Genomic DNA, 20,413 nt, shown 5'->3' on the forward strand with positions numbered 1-20,413 from the left:
AAGGCTGGTGCCATGTACACCGGCCCGAGGAGACGTACTGGAGACCAGCTACGTTGGGCCGGCTTCATGGCACCCGGCTCGATGCCCAACCTAGCCCTCCCAGTGCGGCAAGGTGGAATAGCCCGCACTGGGCTAAGCACGCGTACTGGGGACACCGTGCGCTTTACCGCATAACACGGTGTCTTACCAGTACGACGCCTTCTACCTCCACGGTAAGCACGGGGAGTTTGCTCGGGTATCTTACCCGGCTTTGCCACACTCCTCGTGTGCCCCCCCCCAAGAATTTTTTTGGTCTTACTCACGGGCTCCCAACCGCGTCGTCGCGCTGCCTCCTCATACCAGCGCCGCTCAGCCTTCGCTGCTTCCAATTCCTCCTTTGGACGGCGATATTCCCCTGGTTGAGCCCAAGGTCCTCTACCGTCCAAGATCTCCTCCCAAGTCCAGAAGTTCCTGTTGCTCCGTCGAGCATTCCCATACCGCTTGGTCACATTTTGTTGGTGGGTGATTCTGTTATAGCTGTCGCTTTCCTCATCCTCAGATGAGGTGAGGAGAGAAGGATCTTCTGACCAAAATGCGGAGTCAGGGAAATAAGCCATCTTTATTACAAATAAGACGTCGACTAAACAAAACAAAACACTGTCAAAACTTACAAAATAACAAAACGTAACGAACGGAACCTGAACATAAACTTACATAGACAAACGTAAACTCACGAACAGGAACGTTACATCAAAACACACGAACAGCCAAACAGCTCCGAAAGTGAATGACACATCGACATCGACGAAGACATCACAGGAGACAATCACCCACAAACAAACAGTGAGAATGCCCTACCTAAATATGACTCTTGATTAGAGGAAAACGCAAACCACCTGCCTCTAATCAAGAGCCATACCAGGCAAACCAAAAACAACATAGAAACAGATAACATAGACTGCCCACCCAAAACTAACGCCCTGACCATAAACACATAAAAACTAACATAAATAGGTCAGGACTGTTACAAGAACCAACCAAACTAACCAAGAAACCACTTCATCAGATGACAGTCTTATAACATGTTACACAATAAATCTATGTTTTGTTCGAAAAATGTGCATATTTGAGGTGTAAATCAGTTTTACATTGCAGCTACCATCACAGCTAATGTCAGAAATAGCACCGAAGCAGCCAGAGTAATTATAGAGACCAACGTGGAATACCTAAATACTCATCATAAAACATTTCTGAAAAATGCATTGTGTACAGCAAATGAAAGACAAGCATCTTGTGAATCCAGCCAATATTTCAGATTCTTAAGTGTTTTACAGCGAAAACACAATATAGCATTATATTAGCTTACTACAATAGCCAAACACACAACCGCATTCATTCATCAAGGCACGTTAGTGTTAGCAATAGCAATAGGCACGTTAGTGTTAGCGAATAAACCAGCAAAAGAGATTAATTTTCACTAACCTTCATAAACCTTCCTCAGATGACAGTCCTATAACATCAGGTTATACATACACTTATGTTTTGTTCGATAATGTGCATATTTAGAGCTGAAATCAGTGGTTATCCATTATGCTAACGTAGCATCTTTTTCCCAGAATGTGCGGATATTTCTATTAGACTCTCACCTATTCTGACCAAATAGCTATTTATAAACATTACAAAAAAATACATGTTGCATAGGAAATGATAGATCCACTAGTTCTTAATGCAATCGCCGTGTTAGAAATCAAAAAATAACTTCATTACCACATAAGGCTTACGTTATGTCGACCGAGTGCCCAAAACCTGGGCGCAAAACTACTAGTACACAGTTCGACAGATATATGAAATAGCATCATAAAATGTTTCTTACTTTTGGTGATCTTCCATCAGAATGTTTGACAAGGGGTCCTTTGTCCAGAACAGTCGTTGTTTGGATTTAGAACATCGTGTTTCCCTCTTGAATTAGCAAGCACACTGGCTAAGTGGCTCGAAGCTCTCCTTTCTGAACAAAGGCACACAACGCAACACGACTAACGTCCCGAAAAAAATTCAATAATCTAATAAAACTATATTGAAAAAACATACTTTACGATGATATTGTGACATGTATCAAATAAAATCAAAGCCGGAGATAGTAGTCGCCCATAACGACGGCTTTTCAGAAGGCAATTCCAGGTCCATCTGCACGCTCTCCAGAAAACAGGAAATTGATGACTCGTCGTGCCAAGATGATATATTCCACCTCAGACCAAGATAAACACTTCACTTTTTCTCTCACTTCATCTTGACATCTAGGGGAAGGTGTATGACGTGCATGTATACTCATACGTGTCATGCCCATTTATAGGCAGGCCCTTGAACAGAGCATAATTTTCAGACTTTCCACTTCCTGGTCAGAAAGTGTGCTGCCAAATGAGTTCTGTTTTACTCACAGACAAAATTCAAACGGTTTTAGAAACTAGAGAGTGTTTTCTATCCAATAGTAATAATAATATGCATATTGTACGAGCAAGAATAGAGTACGAGGCCGTTTAAATTGGGCACGTTTTTCCCCCATAGTGTAAATAGCGCCCTCTATCCTCATCAGGTTAATGTGTGAAAGTTAAATATTTCTAAAAAATATATTTTGAATTTCGCGCCCTGCACTTGAAGTGGCTGTTGTCATATTGTGGCCGGCCTCGGGCTTGCAGCCAGAAGAAGTTGAAGTTGATAAAGCGCTTAGAGTTCATATAATTGATAGAGTTCTTAGAGTTGATAAAGCTCTTAGAGTTTATATAATTGATAGAGTTCTTAGAGTTGATAAAGCGGTTAGAGTTGATAGAGCTGATAGAGTTGTTAGCGTTGTTAGAGTTGATAGAGTTGATAGAGTTGATAGAGCTGTTAGAGTTGTTAGAGTTGTTAGAGTTGTTAGAGTTGATAGAGTTGATAGAGCTGATAGAGCTGTTAGAGTTGATAGAGCTGTTAGAGTTGATAGAGTTGATAGAGTTGTTAGAGTTGATAGAGTTGTTAGAGTTGATAGAGTTGTTAGAGTTGATAGAGTTGATAGAGTTGATAGAGTTGTTAGAGTTGATAGAGCTGATAGAGTTGTTAGAGTTGTTAGAGTTGATAGAGTTGATAGAGTTGATAGAGTTGTTAGAGTTGATAGAGTTGTTAGAGTTGATAGAGCTGATAGAGCTGTTAGAGTTGATAGAGCTGTTAGAGTTGATAGAGTTGTTAGAGTTGATAGAGTTGATAGAGTTGATAGAGTTGTTAGAGTTGTTAGAGTTGTTAGAGTTGATAGAGCTGATAGAGGTCTTAGAGTTGTTAGAGTTGATAGAGTTGTTAGAGTTGTTAGAGTTGATAGAGTTGATAGAGTTGTTAGAGTTGTTAGAGTTGTTAGAGTTGATAGAGTTGTTAGAGTTGATAGAGTTGTTAGAGTTGATAGAGTTGTTAGAGTTGATAGAGTTGTTAGAGTTGATAGAGCTGATAGAGCTGATAGAGCTGTTAGAGTTGTTAGAGTTGATAGAGTTGTTAGAGCTGATAGAGCTGATAGAGCTGATAGAGTTGATAGAGTTGATAGAGTTGTTAGAGTTGATAGAGTTGATAGAGCTGGTAGAGTTCATAGAGTTGATAAAGCTCAGAGTTTATATAATTGATAGAGTTCTTAGAGTTGATAAAGCTCTAAGAGTTGATTTAATTGATAGAGTTCTTAGAGTTCTTACAGTTGATGAAGTTCTTAGAGCTGTTAGAGATTTTAGAGTTGATAGAGTTGATGGAGTTCTTAGATGTGTTAGAGTTTTAAAGATCTTAGAGTTCTTAGAGTTTATAGAGTTGTTAGAATTGATAGAGTTCTTAGAGTTCTTAGAGTTGATGAAGTTCTTCGAGGTGTTAGAGATTTTAGAGTTGATAGAGTTGATGGAGTTCTTAGATGTGTTAGAGTTTATAAAGATCTTAGAGTTCTTAGATTTGTTAGAGTTGATAAATATCTTACAGTTCTTAGAGTTGATAGAGTTGATAGAGTTGTTAGAGTTGATAGAGTTGATAGAGTTGATAGAGTTGTTAGAGTTGTTAGAGTTGATAGAGTTGTTAGGGTTTGTAGAGTTGTTAGAGTTGATAGAGTTGATAGAGTTGATAGAGTTGATAGAGTTGACGGAGTTGTTAGAGTTGATAGAGTTGTTAGAGTTGTTAGAGTTGTTAGAGTTGATAGAGTTGTTAGAGTTGTTAGAGTTGTTAGAGTTGATAGAGTTGATAGAGTTCTTAGAGCTGATAGAGCTGATAGAGTTCTTAGAGCTGATAGAGTTGATAGAGTTGTTAGAGTTGATAGAGTTCTTAGAGTTCTTAGAGCTGATAGAGCTGATTGAGTTCTTAGGTCTGATAGAGTTGATAGAGTTCTTAGAGCTGATAGAGTTGATAGAGTTGTTGGAGTTGATAGAGTCGTTGGAGTTGTTAGTGTTGATAGGGTTGATAGAGGTGTTAGAGTTGTTAGAGTTGATAGAGTTGTTAGAGTTGATAGAGTTGTTAGTGTTGATAGAGTTGATAGAGTTGTTAGAGTTGTTAGAGTTGTTAGAGTTGTTAGAGTTGATAGAGTTGATAGAGTTGATAGGGTTGTTAGAGTTGTTAGAGTTTTTAGAGTTGATAGAGTTGATAGAGTTGTTAGAGTTGATAGAGTTGATAGAGTTGATAGAGTTGTTAGAGTTGATAGAGTTGATAGAGCTGATAGAGCTGATAGAGTTGATAGAGTTGTTAGAGTTGTTAGAGTTGATAGAGTTGTTAGAGTTGATAGAGTTGATAGAGTTGTTGGAGTTGATATAGTTGATTGAGTTGATAGAGTTGATAGAGTTGTTAGAGTTGTTAGAGTTGATAGAGTTGATAGAGTTGATAGAGTTGATAGAGTTGACAGAGTTGTTAGAGTTGATAGAGTTGTTAGAGTTGTTAGAGTTGTTAGAGTTGTTAGAGTTGTTAGAGTTGATAGAGTTGATAGAGTTGATAGAGTTGATAGAGTTGATAGAGTTGATAGAGTTGATAGAGTTGATAGAGCTGATAGAGTTCTTAGAGCTGATAGAATTGATAGAGTGGTTAGAGTTGATAGAGTTGTTAGAGTTCTTAGAGCTGATAGAGTTCTTAGAGCTGATAGAGTTGATAGAGTTGTTAGAGTTGTTAGAGTTGATAGAGGTGTTAGAGTTGTTAGAGTTGTTAGAGTTGATAGAGTTGATAGAGTTGTTAGTGTTGATAGAGTTGATAGAGTTGTTAGAGTTGTTAGAGTTGTTAGAGTTGATAGAGTTGATAGAGTTGATAGAGTTGTTAGAGTTGTTAGAGTTGATAGAGTTGTTAGAGTTGATAGAGTTGATAGAGTTGATAGAGGTGATAGAGTTGTTAGAGTTGATAGAGTTGATAGAGTTGACAGAGTTGATAGAGTTGATAGAGCTGATAGAGTTGATAGAGCTGATAGAGCTGATAGAGATGTTAGAGTTGTTAGAGTTGTTTGATTTGTTAGAGTTGATAGAGTTGTTAGAGTTGATAGAGTTGTTAGTGTTGATAGAGTTGATAGAGTTGTTAGAGTTGTTAGAGTTGATAGAGTTGATAGAGTTGATAGGGTTGTTAGAGTTGATAGGGTTGTTAGAGTTGTTAGAGTTGTTAGAGTTGTTAGAGTTGTTAGAGTTGATAGAGTTGATAGAGTTGATAGAGTTGATAGAGTTGATAGAGTTGTTAGAGTTGATAGAGTTGATAGAGCTGATAGAGCTGATAGAGCTGATAGAGTTGATAGAGTTGTTAGAGTTGTTTGATTTGTTAGAGTTGTTTGATTTGATAGAGTTGTTACAGTTGATAGAGTTGATAGAGTTGTTAGAGTTGATAGAGTTGATAGAGTTGATAGAGTTGATAGAGTTGACAGAGTTGTTAGAGTTGATAGAGTTGTTAGAGTTGTTAGAGTTGTTTGAGTTGTTAGAGTTGAGAGTTGATAGAGTTGATAGAGTTGATAGAGTTGATAGAGTTGATAGAGTGGATAGAGCTGATAGAGTTCTTAGAGCTGTTAGAATTGATAGAGTGGTTAGAGTTGATAGAGTTGTCAGAGTTCTTAGAGCTGATAGAGCTCTTAGAGCTGATAGAGTTGATAGAGTTGTTAGAGTTGATAGAGTTGTTAGAGTTGATAGAGTCGTTAGAGTTGACAGAGTTGTTAGTGTTGATAGAGTTGATAGAGGTGTTAGAGTTGTTAGAGTTGTTAGAGTTGATAGAGTTGTTAGAGTTGATAGAGTTGTTAGAGTTGGTAGAGTTGTTAGAGTTGTTAGAGTTGTTAGAGTTGATAGAGTTGATAGAGTTGATAGAGTTGTTAGAGTTGTTAGAGTTGATAGAGTTGATAGAGTTGTTAGAGTTGATAGAGTTGATAGAGTTGATAGAGTTGATAGAGTTGTTAGAGTTGATAGAGTTGTTAGAGTTGTTAGAGCTGATAGAGCTGATAGAGCTGATAGAGTTGATAGAGTTGATAGAGTTGTTAGAGTTGATAGAGCTGATAGAGGTGTTAGCGTTGTTAGAGTTGATAGAGTTGATAGAGTTGATAGAGTTGTTAGAGTTGATAGAGTTGATAGAGTTGTTAGAGTTGTTAGAGTTGATAGAGTTGATAGAGTTGATAGAGCTGAAAGAGCTGTTAGAGTTGATAGAGCTGTTAGAGTTGATAGAGTTGATAGAGTTGTTAGAGTTGATAGAGTTGTTAGAGTTGATAGAGTTGATAGAGTTGATAGAGTTGATAGAGTTGTTAGAGTTGATAGAGCTGATAGAGTTGTTAGAGTTGATAGAGTTGATAGAGTTGATAGAGTTGTTAGAGTTGATAGAGTTGTTAGAGTTGTTAGAGTTGATAGAGCTGATAGAGCTGTTAGAGTTGATAGAGCTGTTAGAGTTGATAGAGTTGTTAGAGTTGATAGAGTTGATAGAGTTGATAGAGTTGTTAGCGTTGTTAGCGTTGATAGAGTTGATAGAGTTGATAGAGTTGATAGAGTTGTTAGAGTTGATAGAGTTGTTAGAGTTGTTAGAGTTGATAGAGCTGATAGAGTTGTTAGAGTTGTTAGAGTTGATAGAGTTGATAGAGTTGTTAGAGTTGTTAGAGTTGTTAGAGTTGATAGAGTTGATAGAGTTGTTAGAGTTGATAGAGTTGATAGAGTTGATAGAGTTGTTAGAGTTGATAGAGTTGATAGAGTTGATAGAGTTGTTAGAGTTGATAGAGTTGTTAGAGCTGATAGAGTTGTTAGAGTTGATAGAGTTGATAGAGCTGATAGAGCTGTTAGAGTTGATAGAGCTGATAGAGTTGATAGAGCTGTTAGAATTGATAGAGTTGATAGAGTTGATAGAGTTGATAGAGTTGATAGAGTTGTTAGAGTTGATAGAGCTGATAGAGCTGATAGAGCTGATAGAGTTGATAGAGTTGTTAGAGTTGATAGAGTTGATAAAGCTCAGAGTTTATATAATTGATAGAGTTCTTAGAGTTGATAAAGCTCTAAGAGTTGATTTAATTGATAGAGTTCTTAGAGTTCTTACAGTTGATGAAGTTCTTAGAGCTGTTAGAGATTTTAGAGTTGATAGAGTTGATGGAGTTCTTAGATGTGTTAGAGTTTTAAAGATCTTAGAGTTCTTAGAGTTTATAGAGTTGTTAGAAGTGATAGAGTTCTTAGAGTTCTTAGAGTTGATGAAGTTCTTCGAGCTGTTAGAGATTTTAGAGTTGATAGAGTTGATGGAGTTCTTAGATGTGTTAGAGTTTATAAAGATCTTAGAGTTCTTAGATTTGTTAGAGTTGATAAATATCTTACAGTTCTTAGAGTTGATTGAGTTGATAGAGTTGTTAGAGTTGATAGAGTTGATAGAGTTGATAGAGTTGTTAGAGTTGTTAGAGTTGATAGAGTTGTTAGGGTTTGTAGAGTTGTTAGAGTTGATAGAGTTGATAGAGTTGATAGAGTTGATAGAGTTGACGGAGTTGTTAGAGTTGATAGAGTTGTTAGAGTTGTTAGAGTTGTTAGAGTTGATAGAGTTGTTAGAGTTGTTAGAGTTGTTAGAGTTGTTAGAGTTGATAGAGTTGATAGAGTTCTTAGAGCTGATAGAGCTGATAGAGTTCTTAGAGCTGATAGAGTTGATAGAGTTGTTAGAGTTGATAGAGTTCTTAGAGTTCTTAGAGCTGATAGAGCTGATTGAGTTCTTAGGTCTGATAGAGTTGATAGAGTTCTTAGAGCTGATAGAGTTGATAGAGTTGTTGGAGTTGATAGAGTCGTTAGAGTTGATAGAGTTGTTAGTGTTGATAGGGTTGATAGAGGTGTTAGAGTTGTTAGAGTTGATAGAGTTGTTAGAGTTGATAGAGTTGTTAGTGTTGATAGAGTTGATAGAGCTGATAGAGCTGATAGAGTTGATAGAGTTGTTAGAGTTGTTAGAGTTGATAGAGTTGTTAGAGTTGATAGAGTTGATAGAGTTGTTAGAGTTGATATAGTTGATTGAGTTGATAGAGTTGATAGAGTTGTTAGAGTTGATAGAGTTGATAGAGTTGATAGAGTCGTTAGAGTTGATAGAGTTGTTAGTGTTGATAGGGTTGATAGAGGTGTTAGAGTTGTTAGAGTTGATAGAGTTGTTAGAGTTGATAGAGTTGTTAGTGTTGATAGAGTTGATAGAGCTGATAGAGCTGATAGAGTTGATAGAGTTGTTAGAGTTGTTAGAGTTGATAGAGTTGTTAGAGTTGATAGAGTTGATAGAGTTGTTAGAGTTGATATAGTTGATTGAGTTGATAGAGTTGATAGAGTTGTTAGAGTTGATAGAGTTGATAGAGTTGATAGAGTTGATAGAGTTGATAGAGTTGACAGAGTTGTTAGAGTTGATAGAGTTGTTAGAGTTGTTAGAGTTGTTTGAGTTGTTAGAGTTGAGAGTTGATAGAGTTGATAGAGTTGATAGAGTTGATAGAGTTGATAGAGTGGATAGAGCTGATAGAGTTCTTAGAGCTGTTAGAATTGATAGAGTGGTTAGAGTTGATAGAGTTGTCAGAGTTCTTAGAGCTGATAGAGCTCTTAGAGCTGATAGAGTTGATAGAGTTGTTAGAGTTGATAGAGTTGTTAGAGTTGATAGAGTCGTTAGAGTTGACAGAGTTGTTAGTGTTGATAGAGTTGATAGAGGTGTTAGAGTTGTTAGAGTTGTTAGAGTTGATAGAGTTGTTAGAGTTGATAGAGTTGTTAGAGTTGGTAGAGTTGTTAGAGTTGTTAGAGTTGTTAGAGTTGATAGAGTTGATAGAGTTGATAGAGTTGTTAGAGTTGTTAGAGTTGATAGAGTTGATAGAGTTGTTAGAGTTGATAGAGTTGATAGAGTTGATAGAGTTGATAGAGTTGTTAGAGTTGATAGAGTTGTTAGAGTTGTTAGAGCTGATAGAGCTGATAGAGCTGATAGAGTTGATAGAGTTGATAGAGTTGTTAGAGTTGATAGAGCTGATAGAGGTGTTAGCGTTGTTAGAGTTGATAGAGTTGATAGAGTTGATAGAGTTGTTAGAGTTGATAGAGTTGATAGAGTTGTTAGAGTTGTTAGAGTTGATAGAGTTGATAGAGTTGATAGAGCTGAAAGAGCTGTTAGAGTTGATAGAGCTGTTAGAGTTGATAGAGTTGATAGAGTTGTTAGAGTTGATAGAGTTGTTAGAGTTGATAGAGTTGTTAGAGTTGATAGAGTTGATAGAGTTGATAGAGTTGATAGAGCTGATAGAGTTGTTAGAGTTGATAGAGTTGATAGAGTTGATAGAGTTGTTAGAGTTGATAGAGTTGTTAGAGTTGTTAGAGTTGATAGAGCTGATAGAGCTGTTAGAGTTGATAGAGCTGTTAGAGTTGATAGAGTTGTTAGAGTTGATAGAGTTGATAGAGTTGATAGAGTTGTTAGCGTTGTTAGCGTTGATAGAGTTGATAGAGTTGATAGAGTTGATAGAGTTGTTAGAGTTGATAGAGTTGTTAGAGTTGTTAGAGTTGATAGAGCTGATAGAGTTGTTAGAGTTGTTAGAGTTGATAGAGTTGATAGAGTTGTTAGAGTTGTTAGAGTTGTTAGAGTTGATAGAGTTGATAGAGTTGTTAGAGTTGATAGAGTTGATAGAGTTGATAGAGTTGTTAGAGTTGATAGAGTTGATAGAGTTGATAGAGTTGTTAGAGTTGATAGAGTTGTTAGAGCTGATAGAGTTGTTAGAGTTGATAGAGTTGATAGAGCTGATAGAGCTGTTAGAGTTGATAGAGCTGATAGAGTTGATAGAGCTGTTAGAATTGATAGAGTTGATAGAGTTGATAGAGTTGATAGAGTTGATAGAGTTGTTAGAGTTGATAGAGCTGATAGAGCTGATAGAGCTGATAGAGTTGATAGAGTTGTTAGAGTTGATAGAGTTGATAAAGCTCAGAGTTTATATAATTGATAGAGTTCTTAGAGTTGATAAAGCTCTAAGAGTTGATTTAATTGATAGAGTTCTTAGAGTTCTTACAGTTGATGAAGTTCTTAGAGCTGTTAGAGATTTTAGAGTTGATAGAGTTGATGGAGTTCTTAGATGTGTTAGAGTTTTAAAGATCTTAGAGTTCTTAGAGTTTATAGAGTTGTTAGAAGTGATAGAGTTCTTAGAGTTCTTAGAGTTGATGAAGTTCTTCGAGCTGTTAGAGATTTTAGAGTTGATAGAGTTGATGGAGTTCTTAGATGTGTTAGAGTTTATAAAGATCTTAGAGTTCTTAGATTTGTTAGAGTTGATAAATATCTTACAGTTCTTAGAGTTGATTGAGTTGATAGAGTTGTTAGAGTTGATAGAGTTGATAGAGTTGATAGAGTTGTTAGAGTTGTTAGAGTTGATAGAGTTGTTAGGGTTTGTAGAGTTGTTAGAGTTGATAGAGTTGATAGAGTTGATAGAGTTGATAGAGTTGACGGAGTTGTTAGAGTTGATAGAGTTGTTAGAGTTGTTAGAGTTGTTAGAGTTGATAGAGTTGTTAGAGTTGTTAGAGTTGTTAGAGTTGTTAGAGTTGATAGAGTTGATAGAGTTCTTAGAGCTGATAGAGCTGATAGAGTTCTTAGAGCTGATAGAGTTGATAGAGTTGTTAGAGTTGATAGAGTTCTTAGAGTTCTTAGAGCTGATAGAGCTGATTGAGTTCTTAGGTCTGATAGAGTTGATAGAGTTCTTAGAGCTGATAGAGTTGATAGAGTTGTTGGAGTTGATAGAGTCGTTAGAGTTGATAGAGTTGTTAGTGTTGATAGGGTTGATAGAGGTGTTAGAGTTGTTAGAGTTGATAGAGTTGTTAGAGTTGATAGAGTTGTTAGTGTTGATAGAGTTGATAGAGCTGATAGAGCTGATAGAGTTGATAGAGTTGTTAGAGTTGTTAGAGTTGATAGAGTTGTTAGAGTTGATAGAGTTGATAGAGTTGTTAGAGTTGATATAGTTGATTGAGTTGATAGAGTTGATAGAGTTGTTAGAGTTGATAGAGTTGATAGAGTTGATAGAGTCGTTAGAGTTGATAGAGTTGTTAGTGTTGATAGGGTTGATAGAGGTGTTAGAGTTGTTAGAGTTGATAGAGTTGTTAGAGTTGATAGAGTTGTTAGTGTTGATAGAGTTGATAGAGCTGATAGAGCTGATAGAGTTGATAGAGTTGTTAGAGTTGTTAGAGTTGATAGAGTTGTTAGAGTTGATAGAGTTGATAGAGTTGTTAGAGTTGATATAGTTGATTGAGTTGATAGAGTTGATAGAGTTGTTAGAGTTGATAGAGTTGATAGAGTTGATAGAGTTGACAGAGTTGTTAGAGTTGATAGAGTTGTTAGAGTTGTTAGAGTTGTTAGAGTTGTTAGAGTTGATAGAGTTGATAGAGTTGATAGAGTTGATAGAGTTGATAGAGTTGATAGAGCTGATAGAGTTCTTAGAGCTGATAGAATTGATAGAGTGGTTAGAGTTGATAGAGTTGTTAGAGTTCTTAGAGCTGATAGAGTTCTTAGAGCTGATAGAGTTGATAGAGTTGTTAGAGTTGTTAGAGTTGATAGAGGTGTTAGAGTTGTTAGAGTTGTTAGAGTTGATAGAGTTGATAGAGTTGATAGAGTTGATAGAGTTGTTAGTGTTGATAGAGTTGTTAGAGTTGTTAGAGTTGATAGAGTTGATAGAGTTGTTAGAGTTGTTAGAGTTGATAGAGTTGTTAGAGTTGATAGAGTTGATAGAGTTGATAGAGGTGATAGAGTTGTTAGAGTTGATAGAGTTGATAGAGTTGACAGAGTTGATAGAGTTGATAGAGCTGATAGAGTTGATAGAGCTGATAGAGCTGATAGAGATGTTAGAGTTGTTAGAGTTGTTTGATTTGTTAGAGTTGATAGAGTTGTTAGAGTTGATAGAGTTGTTAGTGTTGATAGAGTTGATAGAGTTGTTAGAGTTGTTAGAGTTGATAGAGTTGATAGAGTTGATAGGGTTGTTAGAGTTGTTAGAGTTGTTAGAGTTGTTAGAGTTGATAGAGTTGATAGAGTTGATAGAGTTGTTAGAGTTGTTAGAGTTGATAGAGTTGATAGAGCTGATAGAGCTGATAGAGCTGATAGAGTTGATAGAGTTGTTAGAGTTGTTTGATTTGTTAGAGTTGTTTGATTTGATAGAGTTGTTAGAGTTGATAGAGTTGATAGAGTTGTTAGAGTTGATAGAGTTGATAGAGTTGATAGAGTTGATAGAGTTGACAGAGTTGTTAGAGTTGATAGAGTTGTTAGAGTTGTTAGAGTTGTTTGAGTTGTTAGAGTTGAGAGTTGATAGAGTTGATAGAGTTGATAGAGTTGATAGAGTTGATAGAGTGGATAGAGCTGATAGAGTTCTTAGAGCTGTTAGAATTGATAGAGTGGTTAGAGTTGATAGAGTTGTCAGAGTTCTTAGAGCTGTTAGAGTTGATAGAGTTGTTAGAGTTGATAGAGTCGTTAGAGTTGACAGAGTTGTTAGTGTTGATAGAGTTGATAGAGGTGTTAGAGTTGTTAGAGTTGTTAGAGTTGATAGAGTTGTTAGAGTTGATAGAGTTGTTAGAGTTGATAGAGTTGTTAGAGTTGTTAGAGTTGTTAGAGTTGATAGAGTTGATGGAGTTTATAGAGTTGTTAGAGTTGTTAGAGTTGTTAGAGTTGATAGAGTTGATAGAGTTGTTAGAGTTGATAGAGTTGATAGAGTTGATAGAGTTGTTAGAGTTGTTAGAGCTGATAGAGCTGATAGAGCTGATAGAGTTGATAGAGTTGATAGAGTTGTTAGAGTTGATAGAGCTGATAGAGGTGTTAGCGTTGTTAGAGTTGATAGAGTTGATAGAGTTGATAGAGTTGTTAGAGTTGATAGAGTTGATAGAGTTGTTAGAGTTGTTAGAGTTGATAGAGTTGATAGAGTTGATAGAGCTGAAAGAGCTGTTAGAGTTGATAGAGCTGTTAGAGTTGATAGAGTTGATAGAGTTGTTAGAGTTGATAGAGTTGTTAGAGTTGATAGAGTTGTTAGAGTTGATAGAGTTGATAGAGTTGATAGAGTTGATAGAGTTGTTAGAGTTGATAGAGCTGATAGAGTTGTTAGAGTTGATAGAGTTGATAGAGTTGATAGAGTTGTTAGAGTTGATAGAGTTGATAGAGTTGATAGAGTTGATAGAGTTGTTAGAGTTGATAGAGCTGATAGAGTTGTTAGAGTTGATAGAGTTGATAGAGTTGATAGAGTTGTTAGAGTTGATAGAGTTGTTAGAGTTGTTAGAGTTGATAGAGCTGATAGAGCTGTTAGAGTTGATCGAGCTGTTAGAGTTGATAGAGTTGTTAGAGTTGTTAGAGTTGATAGAGTTGATAGAGTTGATAAAGTTGTTAGAGTTGTTAGCGTTGTTAGAGTTGATAGAGTTGATAGAGTTGATAGAGTTGATAGAGTTGTTAGAGTTGATAGAGTTGTTAGAGTTGTTAGAGTTGATAGAGCTGATAGAGTTGTTAGAGTTGTTAGAGTTGATAGAGTTGATAGAGTTGTTAGAGTTGTTAGAGTTGTTAGAGTTGTTAGAGTTGATAGAGTTGATAGAGTTGTTAGAGTTGATAGAGTTGATAGAGTTGATAGAGTTGTTAGAGTTGATAGAGTTGATAGAGTTGTTAGAGTTGATAGAGTTGTTAGAGCTGATAGAGTTGATAGAGCTGATAGAGCTGATAGAGTTGATAGAGTTGTTAGAGTTGTTAGAGTTGATAGAGTTGTTAGAGTTGATAGAGTTGATAGAGTTGTTAGAGTTGATATAGTTGATTGAGTTGTTAGAGTTGTTAGAGTTGATAGAGTTGTTAGAGTTGATAGAGTTGATATAGTTGATTGAGTTGATAGAGTTGATAGAGTTGTTAGAGTTGTTAGAGTTGATAGAGTTGATAGAGTTGATAGAGTTGACAGAGTTGTTAGAGTTGATAGAGTTGTTAGAGTTGTTAGAGTTGTTAGAGTTGTTAGAGTTGATAGAGTTGATAGAGTTGATAGAGTTGATAGAGTTGATAGAGCTGATAGAGTTCTTAGAGCTGATAGAATTGATAGAGTGGTTAGAGTTGATAGAGTTGTTAGAGTTCTTAGAGCTGATAGAGTTCTTAGAGCTGATAGAGTTGATAGAGTTGTTAGAGTTGTTAGAGTTGATAGAGGTGTTAGAGTTGTTAGAGTTGTTAGAGTTGATAGAGTTGTTAGAGTTGATAGAGTTGTTAGTGTTGATAGAGTTGATAGAGTTGTTAGAGTTGTTAGAGTTGTTAGAGTTGATAGAGTTGATAGAGTTGATAGAGTTGTTAGAGTTGATAGAGTTGTTAGAGTTGATAGAGTTGATAGAGTTGATAGAGGTGATAGAGTTGTTAGAGTTGATAGAGTTGATAGAGTTGTTAGAGTTGATAGAGTTGATAGAGCTGATAGAGTTGATAGAGCTGATAGGGCTGATAGAGTTGTTAGAGTTGATAGAGTTGTTAGTGTTGATAGAGTTGATAGAGTTGTTAGAGTTGTTAGAGTTGTTAGAGTTGATAGAGTTGATAGAGTTGTTAGAGTTGTTAGAGTTGTTAGAGTTGTTAGAGTTGATAGAGTTGATAGAGTTGATAGAGTTGTTAGTGTTGATAGAGTTGATAGAGTTGTTAGAGTTGTTAGAGTTGATAGAGTTGATAGAGTTGATAGGATTGTTAGAGTTGTTAGAGTTGTTAGAGTTGATAGAGTTGATAGAGTTGATAGAGTTGATAGAGTTGATAGAGTTGTTAGAGTTGTTAGAGTTGATAGAGTTAATAGAGCTGATAGAGCTGATAGAGCTGATAGAGTTGATAGAGTTGTTAGAGTTGTTTAATTTGTTAGAGTTGTTTGATTTGATAGAGTTGTTAGAGTTGATAGAGTTGATAGAGTTGATAGAGTTGTTAGAGTTGATAGAGTTGATAGAGTTGATAGAGTTGATAGAGTTGACAGAGTTGTTAGAGTTGATAGAGTTGTTAGAGTTGTTAGAGTTGTTTGAGTTGTTAGAGTTGAGAGTTGATAGAGTTGATAGAGTTGATAGAGTTGATAGAGTTGATAGAGTTGATAGAGTTGATAGAGTGGATAGAGCTGATAGAGTTCTTAGAGCTGTTAGAATTGATAGAGTGGTTAGAGTTGATAGAATTGTCAGAGTTCTTAGAGCTGATAGAGCTCTTAGAGCTGATAGAGTTGATAGAGTTGTTAGAGTTGATAGAGTTGTTAGAGTTGATAGAGTCGTTAGAGTTGACAGAGTTGTTAGTGTTTATAGAGTTGATAGAGGTGTTAGAGTTGTTAGAGTTGTTAGAGTTGATAGAGTTGTTAGAGTTGATAGAGTTGTTAGAGTTGATAGAGTTGTTAGAGTTGTTAGAGTTGTTAGAGTTGATAGAGTTGATAGAGTTGATAGAGTTGTTAGAGTTGTTAGAGTTGTTAGAGTTGATAGAGTTGATAGAGTTGTTAGAGTTGATAGAGTTGATAGAGTTGATAGAGTTGTTAGAGTTGTTAGAGCTGATAGAGCTGATAGAGCTGATAGAGTTGATAGAGTTGATAGAGTTGTTAGAGTTGATAGAGCTGATAGAGGTGTTAGCGTTGTTAGAGTTGATAGAGTTGATAGAGTTGATAGAGTTGTTAGAGTTGATAGAGTTGATAGAGTTGTTAGAGTTGTTAGAGTTGATAGAGTTGATAGAGTTGATAGAGCTGAAAGAGCTGTTAGAGTTGATAGAGCTGTTAGAGTTGATAGAGTTGATAGAGTTGTTAGAGTTGATAGAGTTGTTAGAGTTGATAGAGTTGTTAGAGTTGATAGAGTTGATAGAGTTGATAGAGTTGTTAGAGTTGATAGAGCTGATAGAGTTGTTAGAGTTGATAGAGTTGATAGAGTTGATAGAGTTGTTAGAGTTGATAGAGTTGTTAGAGTTGTTAGAGTTGATAGAGCTGATAGAGCTGTTAGAGTTGATAGAGCTGTTAGAGTTGATAGAGTTGATAGAGTTGATAGAGTTGATAGAGTTGTTAGAGTTGTTAGAGTTGTTAGCGTTGTTAGAGTTGATAGAGTTGATAGAGTTGATAGAGTTGATAGAGTTGATAGAGTTGTTAGAGTTGATAGAGTTGTTAGAGTTGTTAGAGTTGATAGAGCTGATAGAGTTGTTAGAGTTGTTAGAGTTGATAGAGTTGATAGAGTTGTTAGAGTTGTTAGAGTTGTTAGAGTTGATAGAGTTGATAGAGTTGTTAGAGTTGATAGAGTTGATAGAGTTGTTAGAGTTGATAGAGTTGTTAGAGCTGATAGAGTTGTTAGAGTTGATAGAGTTGATAGAGTTGATAGAGTTGATAGAGCTGATAGAGCTGTTAGAGTTGATAGAGCTGATAGAGTTGATAGAGTTGATAGAGCTGTTAGAGTTGATAGAGCTGATAGAGTTGATAGAGTTGATAGAGTTGTTAGAGTTGTTAGAGTTGATAGAGTTGTTAGAGTCTATAGAGCTGATAGAGCTGTTAGAGTTGATAGAGCTGATAGAGCTGATAGAGTTGTTAGAGTTGTTAGAGTTGATAGAGTTGTTAGAGCTGATAGAGCTGATAGAGCTGATAGAGTTGATAGAGTTGATAGAGTTGTTAGAGTTGATAGAGTTGATAGAGCTGGTAGAGTTCATAGAGTTGATAAAGCTCAGAGTTTATATAATTGATAGAGTTCTTAGAGTTGATAAAGCTCTAAGAGTTTATTTAATTGATAGAGTTCTTAGAGTTCTTACAGTTGATGAAGTTCTTAGAGCTGTTAGAGATTTTAGAGTTGATAGAGTTGATGGAGTTCTTAGATGTGTTAGAGTTTTAAAGATCTTAGAGTTCTTAGAGTTTATAGAGTTGTTAGAATTGATAGAGTTCTTAGAGTTCTTAGAGTTGATGAAGTTCTTCGAGCTGTTAGAGATTTTAGAGTTGATAGAGTTGATGGAGTTCTTAGATGTGTTAGAGTTTATAAAGATCTTAGAGTTCTTAGATTTGTTAGAGTTGATAAATATCTTACAGTTCTTAGAGTTGATAGAGTTGATAGAGCTGTTAGAGTTGATAGAGGTGTTAGAGTTGTTAGAGTTGTTAGAGTTGATAGAGTTGTTAGAGTTGATAGAGTTGATAGAGTTGTTAGAGTTGTTAGAGTTGTTAGAGTTGATAGAGTTGATAGAGTTGTTAGAGTTGTTAGAGTTGTTAGAGTTGTTAGAGTTGTTAGAGTTGATAGAGTTGATAGAGCTGATAGAGTTCTTAGAGCTGATAGAGCTGATAGAGTTCTTAGAGCTGATAGAGTTGATAGAGTTGTTAGAGTTGATAGAGTTGTTAGAGTTCTTAGAGCTGATAGAGCTGATTGAGATCTTAGGTCTGATAGAGTTGATAGAGTTCTTAGAGCTGATAGAGTTGATAGAGTTGTTGGAGTTGATAGAGTCGTTAGAGTTGATAGAGTTGTTAGTGTTGAAAGAGTTGATAGAGGTGTTAGTGTTGATAGAGTTGATAGAGTTGTTAGAGTTGTTAGAGTTGTTAGAGTTGTTAGAGTTGATAGAGTTGATAGAGTTGATAGAGTTGATAGGGTTGTTAGAGTTGTTAGAGTTGTTAGAGTTGTTAGAGTTGTTAGAGTTGATAGAGTTGATAGAGTTGATAGAGTTGATAGAGTTGATAGGGTTGTTAGAGTTGTTAGAGTTGTTAGAGTTGTTAGAGTTGTTAGAGTTGATAGAGTTGATAGAGTTGATAGAGTTGTTAGAGTTGTTAGAGTTGATAGAGTTGATAGAGTTGATAGAGCTGATAGAGCTGATAGAGTTCTTAGAGTTGTTTGATTTGTTAGAGTTGATAGAGTTGATAGAGTTGTTAGAGTTGATAGAGTTGTTAGAGTTGATAGAGTTGATAGAGTTGATAGAGTTGATAGAGTTGATAGAGTTGATAGAGCTGATAGAGCTGATAGAGCTGATAGAGTTGATAGAGTTGTTAGAGTTGTTTGATTTGTTAGAGTTGATAGAGTTGATAGAGTTGTTAGAGTTGATAGAGTTGTTAGAGTTGTTAGAGTTGTTAGAGTTGATAGAGTTGATAGAGTTGATAGAGTTGATAGAGTTGTTAGAGTTGTTAGAAATGTTAGAGTTGTTAGAGTTGTTAGAGTTGATAGAGTTGATAGAGTTGATAGAGTTGATAGAGTTGTTAGAGTTGTTAGAAATGTTAGAGTTGATAGAGTTGATAGAGCTGATAGAGCTGATAGAGCTGATAGAGTTGATAGAGTTGTTAGAGTTGTTTGATTTGTTAGAGTTGATAGAGTTGATAGAGTTGTTAGAGTTGATAGAGTTGTTAGAGTTGATAGAGTTGATAGAGTTGATAGAGTTGATAGAGTTGATAGAGTTGATAGAGTTGTTAGAGTTTACAGAGTTGTTAGAGTTGTTAGAGTTGTTAGAGTTGTTAGAGTTGATAGAGTTGTTAGAGTTGTTAGAGTTGATAGAGTTGACAGAGTTGATAGAGTTGTTAGAGTTGATAGAGTTGTTAGAGTTGATAGAGTTGATAGAGTTGATAGAGTTGATATAGTTGATAGAGTTGTTAGAGTTGTTTGATTTGTTAGAGTTGTTAGAGTTGTTAGAGTTGTTAGAGTGGTTAGAGTTGATAGAGTTGATAGAGTTGATAGAGTTGATAGTTGTTAGAGTTGATAGAGTTGATAGAGTTGATAGAGTTGATAGAGTTGTTAGAGTTGTTAGAGTTGTTAGAGTTGTTAGAGTTGATAGAGTTGATAGAGTTGATAGAGCTGATAGAGCTGATAGAGTTGATAGAGTTGTTAGAGTTGTTTGATTTGTTAGAGTTGTTAGAGTTGATAGAGTTGTTAGAGTTGATAGAGTTGTTAGAGTTGATAGAGTTGTTAGAGTTGTTAGAGTTGTTAGAGTTGATAGAGTTGATAGAGTTGATAGAGTTGATAGAGTTGATAGAGTTGTTAGAGTTGATAGAGTTGTTTGATTTGTTAGAGTTGTTAGAGTTGTTAGAGTTGAGAGTTGTTAGAGTTGATAGAGTTGATAGAGTTGATAGAGTTGATAGAGTTGATAGTGTTGATAGAGTTGTTAGAGTTGATAGAGTTGTTAGAGTTGTTTGATTTGTTAGAGTTGATAGAGTTGATAGAGTTGTTAGAGTTGTTAGAGTTGTTTGATTTGTTAGAGTTGATAGAGCTGATAGAGTTGTTAGAGTTGATAGAGTTGATAGAGTTGATAGAGTTGATAGAGTTGATAGAGTTGTTAGAGTTGTTAGAGTTGTTTGATTTGTTAGAGTTGTTTGATTTGTTAGAGTTGATAGAGTTGTTAGAGTTGTTAGAGTTGATAGAGTTGTTAGAGTTGATAGAGTTGATAGAGTTGATAGAGTTGATGGAGTTGTTAGAGTTTTTAGAGTTGTTAGAGTTGTTAGAGTTGTTAGAGTTGAGAGTTGTTAGAGTTGATAGAGTTGATAGAGTTGATAGAGTTGATAGAGTTGATAGAGTTGTTAGAGTTGATAGAGTTGTTAGAGTTGTTAGAGTTGTTTGATTTGTTAGAGTTGATAGAGTTGATAGAGTTGTTTGATTTGTTAGAGTTGATAGAGCTGATAGAGTTGTTAGAGTTGATAGAGTTGTTAGAGTTGATAGAGTTGTTAGAGTTGATCGAGTTTTTTTAGTTCTTAGAGTAGTTAGAGTTGATAGAGTTGTTTGATTTGTTTGAATCCATAGAGTTGATAGAGTTGATAGAGTTGACAGAGTTGTTAGAGTTGTTAGAGTTGATAGAGTTGATTGAGTTGACAGAGATGTTAGAGTTGTTAGAGTTGATAGAGTTGACAGAGTTGAGAGTTGATAGAGTTGATAGAGTTGATAGAGTTGATAGAGTTGTTAGAGTTGTTAGAGTTGTTTGATTTGTTAGAGTTTTTTGATTTGTTAGAGTTGATAGAGTTGTTAGAGTTGATAGAGTTGATAGAGTTGATAGAGTTGATAGAGTTGATAGAGTTGTTAGAGTTGATAGAGTTGTTTGATTTGTTAGAGTTGTTAGAGTTGTTAGAGTTGTTAGAGTTGAGAGTTGTTAGAGTTGATAG

General features: G+C 35.6%; 1 protein-coding gene across 1 annotated transcript in view; it reads right to left on the reverse strand.

The window, feature by feature from the left end:
- Positions 1-20,413, reverse strand: part of LOC129820332 (GATA zinc finger domain-containing protein 14-like) — a 194,156-nt gene that overhangs the window by 28,167 nt on the left and 145,576 nt on the right. Inside the window, exon 9 of the mRNA XM_055877402.1 lies at positions 12,746-12,989. Within this exon, the coding sequence (XP_055733377.1) occupies positions 12,746-12,989 (244 nt within the window). The remainder of the gene's footprint in view (positions 1-12,745; positions 12,990-20,413) is intronic.

This window comes from Salvelinus fontinalis, chromosome 22, assembly GCF_029448725.1.
Source record: "Salvelinus fontinalis isolate EN_2023a chromosome 22, ASM2944872v1, whole genome shotgun sequence".
NCBI lineage: Eukaryota > Metazoa > Chordata > Actinopteri > Salmoniformes > Salmonidae > Salvelinus > Salvelinus fontinalis.